The sequence below is a fragment of the Oenanthe melanoleuca genome, chromosome 2 (genome assembly GCF_029582105.1).
Source record: "Oenanthe melanoleuca isolate GR-GAL-2019-014 chromosome 2, OMel1.0, whole genome shotgun sequence".
Lineage (NCBI taxonomy): Eukaryota > Metazoa > Chordata > Aves > Passeriformes > Muscicapidae > Oenanthe > Oenanthe melanoleuca.
This window is the reverse complement of record NC_079335.1, coordinates 85,381,911-85,402,450: the sequence shown is the minus strand read 5'-3', so window position 1 is coordinate 85,402,450 and position 20,540 is coordinate 85,381,911. Positions and strand designations below refer to the sequence as shown.

Below are 20,540 nucleotides of genomic sequence, written 5' to 3'. Positions count from 1 at the left end.
GACAAGCAGCTCAGGTGCAAATGACCACATCATACACTCCTAAATTTTGAGGATGATGAACACTACCTGGAGACCTGCCTCCTGAAACTTGGTGGGGCCACATACACAGCTCAAGGCACAGCCTGAACACTAAAACACTAGAAACTGATGGACTCCCCCTGGCCCACCAAGCCTGAAGCTGGTATTGGTAGCATCAAAGCAGGTTCCAAAGGGTTCAGCAAGTCAGGGCACTCCTGGAACCTGAGCCAGCAAATGTCACAACCCACATCCAAGCTGAGTCCTTCCACCTCCTCCTGCCCCCAGACAGCCTCCAGGCTTTGCAATCAGTCCTGGCTCTAGAGGACCACCAACTAAAACATGCTCTGTGCCAGATGGGGGAAAAGTTAGATGTGCAAATAACTCACACCTCTGTGCCTCCACCCTCCCAGCAGTTTTCTTGGCAGCTCTGTGCTTGTTGCAGTGCAAAGTCCAGGTGGTTAGAGAGCTCCTTGCTTAGGAGCTCCCAGCCTGAAGGATTCCTGGGTTAGTTTGCTCTTCCTGGTACCAGAGCAGAGAAGCACAGGAGAAGAGTTAAATGAGGCAGATTTCCTTAAGGTCACAGGGGTGGTTGACAGGTGAGGTTTAGCTCCCCTCCACAAGTAATCTGCATACATCTCTGGATATCTTGCTGGAAAAGTGTAACATGCAGTTTCAGACACTCATTTCCAGGGACAGCAAGTACCAGATGCCAGGTTAAGTGGCTTTGGCACAGGAAGGGCTGAATCACCAAGAGAGGCTAAAGGAGAGTCAAACGATAGAACAACTCTTAATTTTGAAACATTGGTTCCAAAATAATTTTCTGACAAAATGAATTTGCTTTCTTTTTACAGTTAGAAATGTGTTGTGTCTTTTTTTCATTTACTCTGAATGCTTCTCCACTACCAGCACATATTGCCTCATCTAATTTTTGTCTGTTTTTCTCCTCATATGGAAATGAGGATGACACAACTGCAAACAGTAAGTACCTTACATGGTGAGTGTGGAGATCCAGCTGACAGAGATTTCACTTTTTTGTTTTCCTCTTCAAGATATTTTAGAGGAAAAAAAAAAAAAAAAAAAAGTCTAAAGAGCTTATTCTCAATGAAGTATCTAATGACACAAGTAAAGGCAGGCCTGCCTATGAGACCTGCAGAAGCAGCTGGCAGCACAGGAATAATCATGTATTTAGGCACTGTGCTCATTAGCTGTTAACCAGATAGAGAAGTGTCAAGATACCCCTAAGCTACTTCTGTCCCACAAACAAACAACACATTATTGGATAAAACAAAAGCACCCACTTGGAGACCAGCACAGGATACCAGTATCACCACACAATCCAGAGCCCTGCAGTTGACTGGTTTTCCAGAAAGTGATGCTGCCTCAGGCTGTTCTAGCACAGGGGAAAATCCCATAATTCATGTATTTCATATGGAGCCATTACAGCTCATCAGCTGTTTATCAGTGGGGCTCTGCTACAGTTAAGTTTTCCTGCTAAAATTCCCATAATAGGCAGACACAGGAGCCTGTGGCATCTCTTCTACAGCAAACCAAAATTTTGGAGCAACCCATCTGATCCATATAAGTTATTCTCAAGTAATAACCTCAGCAGAAAATGTCAATCTCTACTTCCAGGCAAGGCAACAGAGCATAAAATCTCCATGCTCTGTGATCATTGCTCAGTTTCTCATCCTATAACAAAACCAATCAAGTAGAAAAGTGAAATTCGATGTTTCCTACATGAATGCATCCATGGCTTCCCAGGAGGACCTTGTGTGACAAGCAGCTAAGAGGCCATTTAAGCAGGCTCTGCTCCTCACAATGCTGCTCTTCCACAGGCTCAACGATGAAGGCACAAGCCTTACACACACAAAAGCCACAGCTGTGGCTCCATCACCATCAGCTGTGGCACCAGCTGATATCTATTTTTAAAGCTCTCTCCACACTCACAGCAGCAAGTCCACCAGGCCTGATTTCTCTCTAGCTCTTGCACTTTATATAAAGAACAAGTAATTCCTTTTGCACAAGTAGGAACTATTTAACCCTCCACAGCTTCCTTACACAGGTGAAATCAGCCACAGGAGGGTGGGACGGTCTCACCCCTGCTGGCTGCAGCTCAAAGCCCAAAGGCAGAGCCCAGCTCTGATCTCTGCTGGCCCTGCTCACGGGCAGGCAAGGTTGCCATCTCCTCCCACGCGCTGCACTGAGTGCTGGCTTCTTACTGACTGTTCATTGCAGTAAATATGACAGCTGTTTGTGAAACAAAGGAAGGGTTTCCTTCCTTCTCATCTTTAGCTGAGGGGATGTGTGTGTATTCCATTGGTTTTGTACTCTGAGCGTTTCTAGCTATCAGCCTGACAACATTTAAGAAAGTAAGAACCTCCCACGTGATCAGGCCATTGAGCACACAGACCCATATTCTGTTTCTGAAGGGGCAGGTGAGTCTGCTCTTGTCTGGACAAGAGAAAAACAGAAGCCCTCTCTCATTTAGCCTTAAAAACTACACACAGAAAAGGTTGTCTTCAGCTCTTCCTCCTGCTGGCCAGAGGGCAGAGGCTTCTTCCTCTTGTCCAAACTCCCACAGGAGCTGCAGTGGTCCAGAGCATTGGCAAGCACCTACCTTCCCCTGGCATTCGTGCTCCCCATGGAGCTGCCTGCTGCCAGGCAGAGGAGTGGTGTAAGAGCCAGTGCCACTCTCAGCCCTGCTTCAGTGTTACAGACAGACCAATTTTTAATCCCAGCATTTATTCCCAGCTTTGACTTCAACAGTCTTGCAAACACCAGAAATCACTAACACAAGAGCAGCAGCCCTCCAGACTCAAACAGGAGATGAAGACTCCTCAGGCACGCACCTGCACAGCTGGAATAAGCCCGAATTTCCCTGGCAAGCCAGGCAGACTGAAAAAAAAATTGTTTGTTTGTTTATTTTTAATGCCAGCAAATCTCTAAGTGTAAATGCTAAATTTGCTAATGGGGACTCAGTGTAAGTCTTGAGTAATAAATGAGGGGGAAACAGGTTTCTCCAAATCCCTGTGCAACAAAGTGGTTCCTCCTCCCTTAGACTGAATACAGCAGTCATCAGCAGTGTAATTCAACAAGGCTCCCACCATATCTCTATCCCCTAGCTTTTGTCAAGGATTTTGGTCTTTAATGCAAGGAAAATGTTACACAGGCTCTCTGTCCCCAAGTCTAATATTAATATTGTGCTATTAATATCTATTTTGTATTAATAGCAGGCTACTATTAGACTAATACTAATGTTAGACTTTGGGAGAAGGTTTTAAAGTAAGCTGATCATGAGCCATTGCTTTACCTGCTCAGTAACTAGCAAGATTTAGACCAGCTTTGATGGGATGGAATGTCACATCACATCTCAACTGTGAGAACCATGAGGATGCACTGTCAAGAACAGCTTTTGAAGAGATCTGGACAGCAGGCAGCTTGCCCTTGCCATCAGACCGGGGAAAAACCCCACAAAACCAACACCTTCCCTAAGCTGCTGTAGACCCTGGTACAGTATGTTTGTAACCCTAAGAAGAAGTGTTGCTGTGGTGTGTATTTTGTAGGCTTTTTTTTTATTTTTTCTTTAAGCACAGTGAGAGTTAAGCAAAGCAGACTTCTCTTGGCACATTTGAGACCTCCCTTCCTGAAGCAGATAGTCAGCCAAACAAGAACCAGACTCAATTCCTACAAGCAGGTGCCCTCGTACTTCCCAAACGCACTAAATCACAGCAGAATGACTATTAATTAAAAAGTAAATAAATAGAAAATAAAGGGACAGCAGCGGCAGAGGAGCTCAGCAGCATCGGTCCTGCCAGGAGGGACCCTCCCCACAGCCTGGCGGCCCCTGCCATCTAGTGGTGACAACGCGCCCTTCCCACCCAAAATGGATACCTAAAAGCCTCCTGGATTTTACTCTCTATTTCTTTATTTAATATTTCAGGCTGAATCTGCCGTGTCCGGTTCAGGGATGAGCGTTTTCCACTATCCATGACATTCAGAGCTCAGGAGAAACGTGAGGACATCCTGGAAGCAGGGACAAGGAAAAGAAAAATCAAGTCTGCCCTCAGTATGTGAATCTTTTGGAAAATGTAAAAACTAAGGCTGCAATAAGTGTAACTGCTAGTACTTCAGCGCCACAATTGTTAAATGAACTTCGTGATTTTGCCCAGAGAAGCTGTGGATGCCCCATCCTTGAAAATGTTGGGTTGGATGGTGCTCTGAGCAACCCTGTCTAGTGGCAGCTGTGCCTGCCCATGTCACGGAGGGTTGGAGCTAGATGATCTTGAGGGTCCCTTCCAGCCCAAACTGTGATTCTGTGATTTTGGAAAATAAAGAGACTAACACAGAAATTCAGTAAAAGACCTGCAAATCAGAGCCACAAAGTGAAATTCACAGTTCCCTGCCTTGTGATGTCCTCTCTGCTGGCCTGGAGGAAAGATGAACATTTCCCCACGTGGCTGTAGTAGCCATGCAGGCTTGTGTTTGCCAATGTGCCCCCAACCCACTGACAGCAGAGGTTGATCAGACTGGTTCTGTTCTTGGAAAACCAAAAATCAAGTTGTGCCAGGATCAGAAGTCACAGCAGATGTGGTGCCACCCAGCCACCAGCAGGAGAGGGCTTTAGGGGATTATCATCATTGCAGAGGTGCTGCAGACCTGGCAGGTTCAAGCCAAGCACATCCTCTGCCTATGCCTTGCAGACACCTGCACCAAGCTCACCCTCTTGCAACCACCCAAGCCACCAGGCAGCATCTCCTGCTTCTCCTGAGGATGTTCTCAAAGCAGGGTCTTTCCAGAACTTGAGGGGAGCAACTCTTTGTATTTCTAAAAACTGGGACCACTCATTTTGGAAACAAGTGGTGTGCAGGAGACAAATTATGATGCATTCCACCATGGCAAGGAAATTGCCTAACATTTCTAAACATGGAAAAGGCAAACAGCTGATCATCTGGCATCAAAAGACTCATTTGCCACAGGAACTTCAATTAACTCAAAATAAGCAAGTTCTCACAAAGACAGAAGGCTCCTGATTAAGTCCTTAAATAGGAAGGAGTGGGGCACTGTGCTAGCACTCAACTCAGCACACAGTAATAGCATAACTTGCTTTGAGCCACAGCCTGTGTTACTTGTGAACAACAAAATTTCTGGCAGAAGGCTTTCAACTCCCCATAAAAGATGTTAAAATACTCTAGTGCAGAGGACAGAAAGTTGATAGGACATAGAGCAAGGCATTCTCCTTTGCAGTGTTGTGAGGAAGACACAGGGTGCATGTAATTTCTCATCCTGAAACTTCACTGTTACCTGCATAGAAGGCTGGATGTTTTAATAGAGTGTGAACAGAAGTCAGCTACCTAAATTATTCAGCACACCCAGACCCAGGGAGAAAGATTCACAGGCACTCACCTCTCAGTCCACAGATCCCACATCTTAGCCTTCTCAGTGCAAGTACACTGCCAGCATTTGGGACGAGTCACTGTGGCAGTAACACAAAACAAGCCAGCAGAGGCAGGTACACCACAAATAGTATGTGTACAGTACTTGGACAATGACCCCAGAGTGGCCCTATCCCATCTTTCCCTACATATTAGAGTATCTCAGCTACCACATTTAAAGGAACATTTGTGCTATTAATTTCCCACAATGGAAACTGAAAAGCCCTGTGAATAGAAACATACAGAAAATAATGATGGCACTTGATGGCAGTGTCCCCCTTTGTGAAAATTATTCCTTTGCCCGGAGTCCAACACTGCTACATGTCAACACTAGCCCTGGGCCAGATGAAAGACTTCTCCCAGGTGCTGCCTGTGAAGCAGTGCCAAAAAGTCTCCCTTCCACCCAGCTTTCAGAGATAACACTGTGATTACAAACACCCACAGATGATCAAAACACAGAACTTCTGGTCAACATGAAGAACACAGCAATATTCACACCTTAAACATTTAACATAAAACCCAGCATATTCACACTGCCAGCTTCCAGTCTGATATCTGACCACAGATAAAAAATGTTCATGTAAGCATAATTGAAGCAAGATGTAACACTGCTTGTATTTTATAAAGATTGTGTATTTTAAGTACATAGACCCAAGGCCACAGGAGACCCCTGATAGCACATGAGCACCCATAGGGAAGGCATAGTACCAGTTAAAACAGCTTTTGGTGAAACTTAGGGCAAACTTGTGCAATGGCACTTTTATTCATCCCATTGGAACAGACCACAGAGGGGTTCCTTGGGATCAGCACCGAAGCAAGCGTTTCACATGCACCTGACACCAGTTGCCCATCACTGATTGTTCTCACTTATATTAGCCCCCAAAACACACCACCACAAACAAATCCAGCTTTCTGAGGTGAAAAGACCCAGATGCTCAAGTCACATAACACCAGGACATTTTGCTGCACCCCATTTAGTAGCCTGTTTTCACACGTGAGAAGAGTAGGACAACAGCAAAACAGTTTGTTCTCTCAAGATATTTCAGATTTTTCTTTAAAATCTTCTTTTAATGTGTGATTAATAAATAAAATAACCCAGGCTATAATGCATGCATTTTACTTAACAGAAGCAGTAAGGGATGAAGCATGTTCTCACTTCCTTCTCCTGTACATATTCATTTCCAAAATAAGAACTTCCTACTTTACCAAGATACTTATTTTAGAAAAACTACAGTCTACAACCAATCTTAGAAAGATCAAGAAAAGCAGAGCAGGGAGGTAGCTTGATTTTTGGGGGGTTTGTTGTTTGTTTTGCATTTTTTAGCTGCTAAAATGAAATTACAACTTTCAAGGTATAAGGCAGAAAAAAACACCTTTACTAACAACTCTAAAAATATATACTAGCCTGCCCTTTACAATGAAGTTATCTGCAGGTATTACATCAGCTAGAATGTGACTTTTGACAAGTCCTCTTTTGTAGTGTTTCACACTCAAACAAGCAGACCAAATCCCATTCAAAAGTAATCAGAAAATCAGGTCAAATATTCATATCAAGTCTGGTTACTTTATTTTTCATCTGTGCAGTCAGTTAAAAGAACAGTTAATGATGAAAACAGACAACCACAGAAGCTTTAGGTACAGTTTTGTAACACTGAAGCAAATGACCACACTGAACACATTCTTTATGCTGGTCATTTCCAAATGAAACAGAAGGACATACACAGGTCTAGTTCAGTGTAAAACTTGATATTAAGCAGCAACGTGATCAAAAATTGCAACACTGTCACATACAACACAGGAAATTACTGCTTATTCAAAGTTACACAGCCCCTGCAACAAAGATGATATGACTGTATTTAAAATAAGAACCCAAAATACATTCAAGATAACGGCTGCAACAATAAGGCAATAGTTTTAAAAATAGATCCCATTAAACAAAACAATTTGTGTCACCTGTTGCCTTCATAAAGTTTCAGACTTGGATGGGTTAATTCAGAGTTAAGTGCTTACCCACCACTAATGTTTCAGAAGGACATTGGTAAGAACACCTGAAGACATGAGTATATTGGACTGCCAGCAATCACAACCCAGGTCTTATCACAAGTGCGTGTCCCACACATACAGCTTCACTCTTACACATTTGCATGAAGCGCCCTGTACAAAGATTTCACTACAGTTTCCTTCAAGAATAATTATGCATTGACAGAAGATACCAGCATTTCAATTCTTCCAAACCTCATTATACAATATACCTTTGGCCTGCTACTAGAAAGATCATTAAAGCTACGCACTAGGCAGACAGTGTTATTGGCAGCTACGGCACAACAACATTTAAAAAATAGCATCAGCTGTTTAAACAAAGAAAGAGACTGAAAATAACTTTGGGGAGTGAAATGTACACCTACAGACAGCATGGAAGGGAAAGGAAAGTTGTTTGCCTAGAGCAGATAAGCTACCCAGAGGTTCCACGTCCAATCTTATTGCATATTTGATCAGTGTCTGCATTCAAACCCACACGGGTTTCTCCTTCATTATCTTGCTCCAGAGTCTTAATTTGTGACATCTTCAGAGCTACCCTGAACTAGCTATGTGTATTGCCATAACTTCACATTCCTTCACAGCTCCTAGAAGCAGGGGGACTAAGTTACTGATTCTTAGCTAGGGACAGTACAGGCATCAGCCTTTTGCTGCCTTCTGTGCACTAAAGTCTAGATAAAGTGAAGTGCAGTGGAGTGTCAATATCCTATGTCAGTACAGAGTATCTTTATTTGAAAGCCTATATTAGCAAAGCTTAAGACAAAGATGCTAATTTCTTAAGAAAAATGTCCCAGTACTTGATGAGCACTGCTAGACTGGAAGTCTCACCGTGTGACAAGACATAAGCACACAAGAAAATTGTGACGTTCAGTTGTGTGAGGCAAACTGAAAGCAGCAGGGAATAGAATCTGATTGCTTTTGCTCAGTTTGAATAAATGGGAATTTTACTAATTAAAAAAAAGAAAAAAAAAAGAAAAAACAATCAACAATCATTAGACATTCCCTTGCCAGCACACACAGGACAGAGGAGGAGACAATCAGTATTTCAACATGTGTTTACAGGATATGTGCATAGCACTGCCTAATCATGCTTCAACATGTAACCTATTGCTTAATATATACATGCTAGCAAATGAAACAAAGTCTTTTAGACTCCAAAGAAAAGTCAGGGCTGATCCTATCTTATGCATTTTAATATTGAAACATCCAAATAATTTTAAGAAGTGAATGCCACTCATTGGATTTTGATGACTATTCAAAACTGACAAATTAAAACATAAGACACTAACAGAGTGCTCTTTTCCCAGATGTGGGCCTACTTGATGAAAAACCTAAGTGCTGCTGCTTTCAGCCATATAACTGAACCAAATCACAATTTGGAAGCCATAGGTTAAAGTTCTTAACAGCTGAAGATACAAGACCAATTTTAAAGTCCTGATTAAGTTTTCATACATGGAACAATGACCCAAACACTACCACATACCCAAACTTTGAGTGAAAACTGAAGCTGTTCAAGACGAGACCTGTTGGTAGTTCTCTCATACACACGTCAGAGGTGGCACATGCATGCTCCTCCTCTTCCCAAAATCTCATGCATCAATCTTCAGAGCTGCTAGATAAACAGAAGTGGAGCTCTTCATTCTGAAGTGCAATGTCAAAATAGCTGTAGAACTCTTCCTCAGAGAAAACAGGAGCAACTGCCGATCCCGGTAAGTCCTCCAGCAAACGTGAGGTACCAAATTCCTGCTGGAACAGTCAGAGTGTCCCAGCAATGTCTGACAAACCGGTAAGAGAGCCTTAACTGCTTCCAGGGAAAAAGTGATGTCAGATACCAAATACCTGATGTAAAGGTGTACAGGGAGAGCTAAGAGAAGTGCTCAGTATCCAAACACCAAAGATGACACTTCAGAATACTGAACAGTGAGTAGTGCATAACCCAGGCACCTCCATGTCTCCAGCACAGGCTGAACTTGGAGTAAAAGGTTCAGGGAAAACATTCAGAAGCCTAGAAGGACTGTTTAACCTATAACCCTTCTTTATATACCAAAACCAATAAAACAGTTCTTGCCATCTGATTGCTTTCGTTGCATCTCCTTCTTCTTAAAAAAAAGGAGATAATAAAAACCTCCAAATCATGTACAACTAATATGATTTTTCATATTTAATTTATATTTTTTATATATACAAGAACTTAACTAAAATCTCACTTTAGAATACGATCTAAAGCAGGATATTCTTTCCACTGATTTTTAAGTTCAGGTGCTTTCTCAAGGTTGAAAAAATATATATATTCATATACAGCTAAGGAAATAAAACTCAATTTCACTCTATGTAGTTACAGTGCTGTAAAGAAAAAAATAATTTATAAACTATTTCAAGTCTGAAATGTTTACCACGTTCAGACTAATGCAAAGGCTAAGCCTATGGTCCAGGACCTGTTCTTCATCTGAAAGCTGAGACAGGAGATACAGGAGCTCAGCATTTTTGTGATGGAGATTTCCCTCCACCTCTCCATTCTTCCAGTATTCTGTGACTTGCTGCTGAAGCCCTCCCTGAGCCTCTATGGCAGTAGCATCATCCATCAGTAGCTCAGAAGTAAAGGTCCACAGGGATCAATGTTACCTCTTGGGTGAGTTTCTCAGTAAGGTGACACCACTGAAGGACACAGTGCAGAGGTGTTAACCATCCACAGCTGCTCAGAAGTCCAGTGGAGTACTTTAAGTTGTTTCTCCTGTAGCTGCCCTTCGCTGCCGAGCTGATTTCTGTCTCCCTCTCTGAGGTGAGGGTGGAGTTTCCTGTTCAGTTTCAGTTTCTGAAGGCTCGTTGTCTCCCTGCTGGGACCCTGTATCACCTATCAATTCCCTCAGGAATTTGAATTTAGACAAAAACAATTGCCAGACCACGTACCATCCTGCAGGAGAAAGAAAAAAGGTACTGCTTAGTCACTTCATACAAATTGATAGTCAGCTCTCCAGCAAAGTATACCACAAAAGACAAAAAAAATCTGATCAGCTCCCATCCTCTATCTGCCAACCCCAACAGCCCCCTACAACACATCCACCCCTTTTTACAGCCCTATAAAAAACAATTCAACTTCATAAAGTTTGTCCTCATCCAGAAGAAACACTGAAGCTCCAAGAAAAGCCCTACACATTCCAAACTGAATTGCCACAGTAGGTAGGTGGGTGATCACCATGACATCACACAGATAAAGGTCTCAATTGTCAGGAAAAAGAAGTCCTGCGGTTATATCTCAAACAGGGACTCAGGATTCATTACACTGTGAAAGCATTAGAATTTCTCCCCTCACTCAGCAAACACTCCATTCTGGAAATCACATTTTAAAAGTTGCAGTACATAATCACTATTAAGCACACTTGCTCAGATGTTCAAATTAATATCGTATTTCATAATAAATCCTATTCTCAAATGGACAAGGTCTTCCTTATGTTCACTAAAAGACCAATCCCCCAAATAAGATCCCTTACCATTCCCAAATCCCACTAAAGTAAAATTAACTGTGGTAAATTATGTTCCACTCCACTGCTAAAATGCTCTAGGTCCCAAAGTTCTGCAAGTAAAGAGTTTGAGTGCTGAGACGGCCACATTTCTAGAATCTATCTTAAAAAATACTTAAGACCCACCTGCTTCTCCTCCTCTGTCTCTTCTAAGTGTTTCTGTAACAGGTAGCCAAAAAAACTTGAAAAAGCAGATATATTTATATCTAAACCTAAGCCAGAATCTTCATTTTTTAAGAACCCACTGAACAGGAATACAACTTCTCAGTGAAATACAGTTAAGCGTAGCAAAATTAAAACAGCTCTTTGAAAATAAATGCTACACAAACATCATTTGCAACACCAACACCCACCTGGCCTGCACAGAGCTATATATTAATAATCTTATTCTCTGTTCAGAAGGTCTTGCCAGCTATTTAAGCCTATACTGCTGACCTATTCAGATATTAAGAGCCCTATTTTACAGAGCTAGGGAAAACTGTCCTAATTACACAGCTTCCAGCAGAAGCAGACTTCTGGGAATGGATAACAGGACATATGAGAAAGCAGGAAGAAGGACTAACAACTAAGAAATAAATAACACTTATATAACCACAGCACCTCTGTATTTCCTTCTCTTCTGCAATCAGTCAATAGGGCAATCAGTTCATTAAGCCAAAATCAAGATCCCACCCTTCTCCTTCCTGGACTACTTTTCACATTCTGCAGTTTTTTAATTTCAATAACTTCTTTGCTCCTAAGAAAATTGAAGGAAAACTTTTATATGACAACCTTTTATGATCTAAATTAATTCCTAGAGCCTACACAAGCATTTCCTTTCCCATTAATACCTAAAATTAAATGACTTGTGATTAAATTGAACCTGATGTCCTGCAAATGCATTACATTCCCTTGCACCCAGGGAAAAAAAAAAAAAAAAAAAAAAAAAGATGATAGATGGCTGGGTTTGGCTTCTCTTTTCTTTCAGAATTAAAAGTAAAAATTGAGGTAGTAGCTGTTTGCAAGTTGCTTCCATTGAAAGGGGAGAGGGAAGAGGATGAGCCAAAAATATTCAGGGCATTCCCAGACGGGTTTTAGGGCACTTTACAGAAGCATGAATTGAGTGTTTTTGGTGTAAATATTCCATTAAGGGAGGTATTTTAACTTAAGCTAAATAAAGTGAACCACAGGCTTCCTCTATCACTGCAAACAGGCTACTTAACACCCAGAATTACTACAGGGTGTGCATTGGGAAAATACTGTACAAAGTTCATTTGCACTCTCAAGAAAAACAGCACTAATTTCTTTTCAGTGTTTGATCTGAGTTACAGAGCAGAGCAGAATGGTCTAAGTATCCAAAACCTCAAGTACCATGAACAGATTTTTGAGCTATCTAGGTCTAGACTACAAACAAGACAGTGTAAATAATCAGCCAAGCAGCCAAACAAACAGACGAGTGGTAACAGGCAGGTGAAACAAACCACAATCAATGGGTTGAAAAGAAAATTACAACAGGCTTAGCCAAAGGTAACAGTGGGAGGGCAACCAGGCTTGAAAACTAGCATTTCAAAAACCTCACAAGGTCTCCCAAGTAATCAAAGCAGATTTCTTCAAGAAAGATTTGTTTCTTTCACTTGCTCTAGTTACCGTGCCAGCTTGGATGGAAAGCTAAAAAAAAAAAAAAAAAATTAACCCCAAAACTAACACACTTGTCCAAATCAAGTTAAGACTGCTTCTTGGCTGAGCCTCCCTGTTGCCTCACTGTTACTAAATAATTAAGAATTTCCTTGGAAATAACCAGACTATTAAAGAACAACTCATTCTGGGTAAGAAAAAGTCTCTCCAGCAACAATATCAGCTACATACATCATCAAACAAAACTACACACAGACACAAAGCCTGGAGGCAGATTCACATTGTCTCTGAATCAGAACACAATGCATTTTCTAATTTCTCATTCTCTTAAGAACATTGCAATATGGTAACACCCGGCACTGTGCCATACTGAAGAACTGCAAGTTACATAAATGTGTTTTAAAAAAGAAAACAATTGTAAGCTAATTTAAAATACACACACAAAAAATAGAAAATAGGCATCTCTAGGCATTCTTGTCTGTTTTTGGATCAGTTTAGCTTTGCAGGCCTTTTGCTGTAGAGCTCTTCCTGGACAGGTAACTGACACCACTGGTTTGCATCTCTAACACTTCCACTCTGTTCAGGTAAGCTGCTCTCAAAGAAGTCCTACTGGTTTAGCTTCACTGCACACAAAACACTTGATTAGAATCAGTCTTTGAGTGCTTGCTTTATTTTCTTTAGCTATTTGATTTACCTTTTAAAATCATCCTTAGCTTGATTGAGCTTGTGGAAGACAAACAACACACCCACAACACGCCTTTATCAAACAAGCAGTGATGACATGCAGACTATAATAAATAATATTTCTACACTAACTGGCAAAAGAAGTTGTCTCTCAAAGCAGTAAGCCAGACCAAATATACATCAGTGCAGTGCAAAGCAGAGGATCCAGCTCTTGATGTAGCACATACCTGAATCCAGTGTTGCAAAATCCAATCTACCAGTGTTTTGCAGCTAGGCAAAACAGCAGCTCCCAGCCTTGCAGAGTTTAGTACTCATTAAAAGCTGGGAGCCACCACCTCACTTAAAAATGCCACAGCCAGATTCCATGCAAAGACATTTAAGCCACATCTGGTACCATGCCATCAGTATGTCAACCCGCCTCTAATAAATCACGATGCAATGTGTTTGTGAAAATGGGGCTGAGTCAAAGCCTTTGACTAACTCATAGAGGATGTATGTAACATCCATGCAATTCAGATGCTAAACAGATTTTATTATTTGACTAGACTTCATTAAAACTACTTTTTCTGCTACTTCCCACATCAGTTCTTGGCTCTTTGTAAAGGGGAAAGAAACAGTGATCCAACTACAAAGTTACTCCCACTCTGAAAGTGAAGGATAACAAGTCTCAGGCCCATATATTTCATTCACCTTTAACTGGCCTGTATGCCACAGCTAACAGTTTTCTTTATTGGAGCACATTTTCCTCTTCCATTCGAATCAGGAAAAGCTAACAAAAGAAAAACCCATGGATTAATATGGAATGCTGGGAAAAACAAACTTGATTTTTCTTCTATGAAATACAAATGAAACCAAGAAAGGTAAGACAGTGAAGCAGTAACTGCCCAACACAGAGAAGACTGAGCTTCCAGTTCTGACCCTGCTGTGGAAGTCCTGAGCAGTCTTGCAGATCATTTTACTTCTGTGTCCCTACTGATATGAAAATAGGATCCCATCATGCCAGAACATGGGAAGTAATTTAGAACTAGGGTACCACCATGGTGAATGTTCCCTATATTCAAATGCTGAAGTGTCCATCACAGAAAATCCTAAGCAGCAGCAAAAAAATGAGCATGGAGCTTTAGATGCTAACCTGAGATTTGGGAGAACAGGGTTCTTCTCTGAGCTCTGTTAGACAACTCTGCAATCATGCACAAATCACTTCATCCACATCTCTGATATAGTGCAGCACTATTATATTGCCCTAGTGGATAGCCAGGAGAGGGTCAGCCTGAAGGAAACCATACTCTGACCCTGGGATAACAGAGGACATCAGGTGGCATGGTGCTCAGCTCTGCACAGCTCCTTAAACCTGCTCCCATTTAATGCAACACTACCACTTGCTGCTTGTTGACTGAGCAAAAGGAAACTTGCTCTCTTCTCATCTCTCATCACTTTCAAAACTCAACTTCAAATTAAAGAATATTTTCTCTTTATGAGTGGTCTAATCGAGCATGACTTTCCTCATCTGTTCAAGTACTTCCCAAGAATCACCCCTTGAAGATAGTTACAAAATTGTTTAAACAAAGCATTAAAGAAAAGTTATTCAGGCAGAATTTAGGGCTGAAATGTTTTCCCATCTGCAACTGAATCCATACTTGTGAAGTGAACCACACATTCATTTCAGAACTTAGAGTTACATGATTTTTATTTTAAGGTTCTATGTCTCAAACCACATTTCATTAGCTCTTTTGCCAAATGAGATGAACACTTCCATCTGTTCCACTGAAGGCACTTTGGCAATTTTACTTGGCTTCATGCATTACTACGCTGGGAAATTAAAACAAATACACAGAGGTAAGCAGTACTAGAGCTCACCTTGGCTGGTATTTTATTTCATCCTATACCCTTGACTATGCACAATATGCACCCATCTCAGAGGTACAAGGAGTACACAAAAGCAGCAATAAAACCACCAGAAAGAGAAAATCAGAAAAGGGGGAAATAAAAAAAGCAGAGCAAGTTATCTTAGTCCCTCTTTTAACAGAGCAGCAACTGAAAATTTGCTATGTTTACAGTACCTCAATGGTTTCTATGTCAGATGTGATCAGTTTACAAATGCTAGCTGCAAGCCTTCCTGCTTCTTAACTAATTCAGATAAACACTGAAAGCAGCACTTGCCAACATCCAGACATGTTTAAAGAAAAGGAAATCAGGTCACTTATTCAAAGTACATTTATAGACATAAATGCCTAATACACATTGCTGAAGAACCAGCCAAAGCAACTTCTGATAATTTATGCAGTTAGTTTTTTTGTGCAGACTCTGAATTTTGTCTTTTCACTTTGAAAAAAAAAATGGTAAAGTGAATGTTTTTCTCATTTTTTAAGTTTTGATAGCACTTACATCACATGTGGATAGGCAGCAGAAATCCATGTGATCCCAGGATGTTTCCTGGATATTTAAGTTTATTACTCTCTGCAGGCAATTACACCATGAGTCCTTCCTTCTATGAGCCACTCAAAAACCAAGTCCCAGTTCTTTATGCTCTTGACCCTCCTTCTCATAAGGCTGTTTCAACACCTCTTGTCAGATGGCTGGAAAACATTCTCATAATCAGACCAGGCTTACTCCACATTATATCCAGCCCTTCCCATGTCAGATTTGTCCATTAATTTATTTGTCTCACTGGCTGGCTTTTGCTCATATCCTGTCACACATAGCACACAGAAGAAACTTGGGCAGTTTCTTCTCCACCTTCTCACCTACAGGTTGCTACTCTTTCCAGCCTTCCCAGGGAAACTTCCTGTCACTAGCACAGATAAACAATTAAGTTCAAAGTACTCTTTTTTTTTTTCCAGTAGTGGTCTTGACACTGTCTTCCTTGAACAATTTCCATGGCAATAGAAGTGTAAGTGGTATAAACAACATAATTTCATTTACAAATGCTGAGTGATGGAAAATAATTACAAATGCTATAAACCCCTATCAAAATCCACGGAGTCACTTCTAACATGGTAATAGTTTAAATATCTCCTCAAAAAGCCCAATGAATGTGTCAGCTTCTTGTGTCCAGTACATCTGAAATCTAGGTGACTTTTAGCAATCATTTTATAACATCTGACACTGATTAAAGTAAAATACAATGAAGGATTCAAAGCAAAGTATTAATGGAATTCAAGATGAATGTCCAACATGTTACTCTGAACAGCTAAGTATTTACAAGCTGCTTAAATATAAAGTTATTAATTACTTCTGCTTTCTTTAACCAAGAAAGCACTAGGCAAATGATTATGTTAGCAGCCAAAGTTAATGCTTAGCATTTCAATTCCATTTGTCATATACAGACAAAGGCAGAAAGGCCTGAGGAAAAATGATGCTTGTTTCTGAGTTTGAACAGCAGGTTGCAAAACTGTATTACTCTTCCAGTATGATAGTAAGCAAAGATCCTGTATGCATACTTTGAAAATATAAAAACCCTAGCAATTACCGTGCTGCATCTTCTAAAAGTTGAAAAGTGGCCAGTCAACACCTAAATGAGGGTAGAGAAACTTGAATAAATATCTACTTAGGTCACTGTTTAGTCTGTAACAACAGACAGTACAGGGCATGCAGGAAAAGAGCACAAGACCAAGCAAAGTACAGCCTTGCAGTTCCAGTTATCAGTATTTCACAGATTTCCTCACCCAAGATAATGACCAAGATGCTGACCTTTCTTCCAGGAACTTTAAATGATAGAAGTTTCAGCATCCATAATATTCCTGGTTAATAACCTGTAAATTATTTCCCTGTTGTGTAAAAGACAATTTCTTGTTTTCAGCCCGTTGCTTGAGCATTTAACTTCATGTATCCAACTCCTCTGCAATGATGGCACTTCACAACCTCTCCCACTTCACTTTGGCATGCTACTCAGTGGTATAGCCATCATCCCTTCTCCAGTCATCTATTTTCCAGCCTTGACTTGATCTAACTTGTTTAGAGTTTCTTCATGCAGAAATAATTTCACAGCTCTCAACAAAGAATTGCTTAGGAAACCCTGTCTTTTTAAAAAGAAACTAGGATTTCATTTTTTAATGAGGTAATACACTTTAACAAGAAATACACTGTGTGAGACACACGCTCATGGATGATTCCTATAGCAGTATAAGGACATTTTCTCTTCTGTTACAGGCTTCTAATGTTTGATTTGCCTGTTTGCTAGCTACAAAGTATTACAGAGATATTTTGGAGAAATGCCTGCAATTACTTCAGCTAATCCTTTCTTTGGGATAATAGCAGCTCAGTTTGATTCCATTATATCTCTCCATACAAATTATGTGTATATGTGAAATGTGTATACATTTCACACTTTTTGTGTGCCTTACTTCATACATGTTAATACTGGACTTCACTTCCCATTTCACTATCCAGACCCTTGACAACACAAAATCTTTTCACAATGCTTTGTCATTTTGACAACAAGTAGCAGTTTTTAAACGATTAAACATCAGTCTTCACACTGATCCCTCAGTTTTTCAAACACCTCTTGTAAACCCACCTGTCACCAAGATGCCAGGGTGGTTCATAAGTGGTTGTAAATCTCACAAGCCTCTCGTCACATATTATGGCATAGTTTGACTTTCCTGGCATGGATTTTGTTTGTTTGTTTGTTTTTAGAGCTCCAAGCTCTGCATATTGGCCACAACATTCACACACTGCACTGCTGATTCCTTCCAAGAACTCCAACAGACCTGCAAGTCATCCCTCCCATTGAAATAACCCTTCTCACCGTGTATTGAGGAAAAAAAAAAAAAAAACAAACAAAAAAAACAAAAACAAAAAAAAAAAAAAAACCACACACCACCAAAAAACCCAAACAAGCCTTGGATGAATCATCAAGGTTGAAAGAAATTTTTATCACCCAGTCCAACCCTTCACCCAGCATTGCCACAGTAACCCCTAAATCACTAAAACATCACCCAGTGCCATATCCAGGCACTTCTTGAACACCTCCAGGGATGGTGACTCCAGTACCTTCCTGGACAACCTGTTCCAATCCCCGACCAGTGAAAAAATATTTTCTAATATCTAATATTTCTAATATCTAACCTGAATCTCCCCTGTCTCAGTTTAAGGCCATTTCCCCGGGCCTCTCTCTGCAGGCACAGCAGATTCACTCACTACAGCCTGATGTGAGATGCTTATAGAGGACGATGAGGTCCCCCCGAGCCTCCTCCTCTGGATCCACACAAGAATAAACCTCCCAAGAGCTGTCTCCAATCAATTCTAGCACACAGATGTCAGCAGCTGAGGGATGCCAGTCCCGAGTTTACTTCCCGCACTCACGGGCATTTCAGATCTATGCACGTAGCAGCCGCACAGGGTGACTGCTTAGCAGTCACAGCACATTAAAAAACCCCTAATTTTCAGAGGAAACAGCGAATTAAACACGGAAGTAGGGCTCCGGAGCTTATCAAAGCTGGGAACGACTGGGGAACAAAGCGAGGAGGGCGCTGCGCAGCACACCCGCTCCCCCACGCCGGGGCACGGTGCCCTTTCCCTTCGCTCACTCAGTCGCAGCCGAGAGGAACCAGCACAGATTGCGGGCCCGGGCGGGCGGGGGGCACCAGCCCCGCAAGCCGCAGCCGCCCCCCCGCCCCGCCGCTCACCGCACAGCATGAAGAGCAGCACGCAGGCCAGCGTGGCCACGATCACCAGCAAGGTCAGCCCGATGCTCTGCCACATGGCGCGGCCGGGGGGAGCCCACAGGACGCGGGCCGGGCCGGCGGCCGCGGCGGCCCCGCTCCTGCTCCTCCTCCCGCCGCCGATCGACCCGGCGGCCCGGCGGGGCGGGGCTCCCGGAGCATCGCGCTGGCGCGGGGAGCGCGCGGGGTGGGCTGGGAGTTGTAGTTCGTTTTCCTCCGCGGCCGCCGGAGCGGAAGGGCGATTCCCGAAGAGAGGACTACAAATCCCGGTGTGCCCTGCGGCACGGTGGCGATGGCGGGGGCGGTGAGGACTGGGTGAGGGCAGGGGGAGCGGTTGGTGCGGTGAAGCCCAGGGACGGCGGCTGAGCGCTGAGCGGGGCGGAGGGCGCGGAGGATGCACCGAGAGGTGATTCAAGAGCTGCCTGGACGGGGCTCTGAGCGGCCTGGTCTGGTGGAAAGTGTCCCTGCCCCGAGCAGCGGGGTTGGAACTGCGTGATCTTTAAGGTCCCTCACAACCCAAACCGTTCTATGATCCCATCATTCTCTGACTTGGATTTAGGGATGGGGCAAACTGATTTCTTAATCCTCTTTCTCCCTCTTGCCATTCCTGCCCTGGCGTCCCCCCACTAGGATTGTATGAAGGGACAACAGGAATATCCAGGCCTTAGTCAAGGAAGCGATCCTACACCCCGACGTGGTTCGAATTCCACCTGACCTTGGCCCTTGCCCTCTGTTGACGTGATGGTGGCACATCAAAGCTGGCCCTTCCCACTTACGAGAAATCTGAGGAAATAATATCTCTCTGAATTGCGAGATAATCTTGATTGTGATATTGACTTTGCTGTTAGCACTGGAATAAAGTTATAATTTTCCTTCGTAGTGTGCTTGTTAATGTTTCTAAAGCTACTGGAAACGTGTGTAAATCCAGTATTACAGAAGCCTAGTTTCCCATGGGCATGCCACCATTGTGACACGTCAGAGAAAGCTTGTCCAGTTCTTTGTTTCTTTTATGTAGTATTTAAAAATCTCCCCGTTTAATTGAAGCTAAAAATGTTTTGTTTTCCTGGACTCTGAGCATGCCTCCTCCTTTCAACATACCTGTAAACCAAAATTACCGGCACGTGCAGTCCCCCACCCACATCCTTAAATTTGCTGTCACTTCATCAAATCAAATTAGAGTTCTTTCTTTCCAATCCTAGCCTTCTTTTCCCAACATTCCAAACCCTGTTAAATACTCTTCCTGGAGTGTTAAGCCACTTAGCATGCCTTTTGCAAGTATCATTTAATTTGAAACATGCTCTCTGTTCTTTTCAGAGTTTTAACTTTGACATGACTCCCGATCTTTAAATGTTATCATAATTCTCGCCTCAGCACTTGTTACATATACTTAAGCAAGGTTTCTTTTGTAATGCAAACAAAGCAAAGTAGTAACAGTTACTACCATGTTATTTTTGAAAAATAAGCTTCCTCCTAGCTGCATGGTTCTGTTTCTCTGATTTTGTGCTTATCATCTACAGTTAGAGTAAGTTCTCTGGATATGGGACCACTACCTTCTCTTTTCTGTAAAACAGCTG

The 20,540-nt window shown here is 42.1% G+C and overlaps 1 protein-coding gene across 1 annotated transcript; it reads right to left on the bottom strand.

Moving 5' to 3' along the window:
• Nucleotides 1–6,994: 6,994 nt before the first annotated feature.
• SMIM13 (small integral membrane protein 13) lies at nt 6,995–19,107 on the bottom strand. The gene is made up of 2 exons (XM_056484886.1): nt 18,931–19,107; nt 6,995–10,398 (listed from the first exon to the last, which is right to left on the bottom strand). Exons 1-2 carry the CDS (start codon nt 19,004–19,006, stop codon nt 10,205–10,207), a joined length of 270 nt encoding a protein of 89 aa, XP_056340861.1. The 5' UTR covers nt 19,007–19,107; the 3' UTR covers nt 6,995–10,204.
• Nucleotides 19,108–20,540: the final 1,433 nt, after the last annotated feature.

Excerpts from the sequence above, each read along its gene's own strand:
- SMIM13 (XM_056484886.1), bottom strand. The coding sequence starts at position 19,006 with ATGTGGCAGAGCATCGGGCTGACCTTGCTGGTGATCGTGGCCACGCTG. Across the intron at positions 10,399-18,930 it reads GCTGCTCTTCATGCTGTGCG|GATGGTACGTGGTCTGGCAA; the intron begins GTGAGCGGCGGG and ends TTTCTCCTGCAG.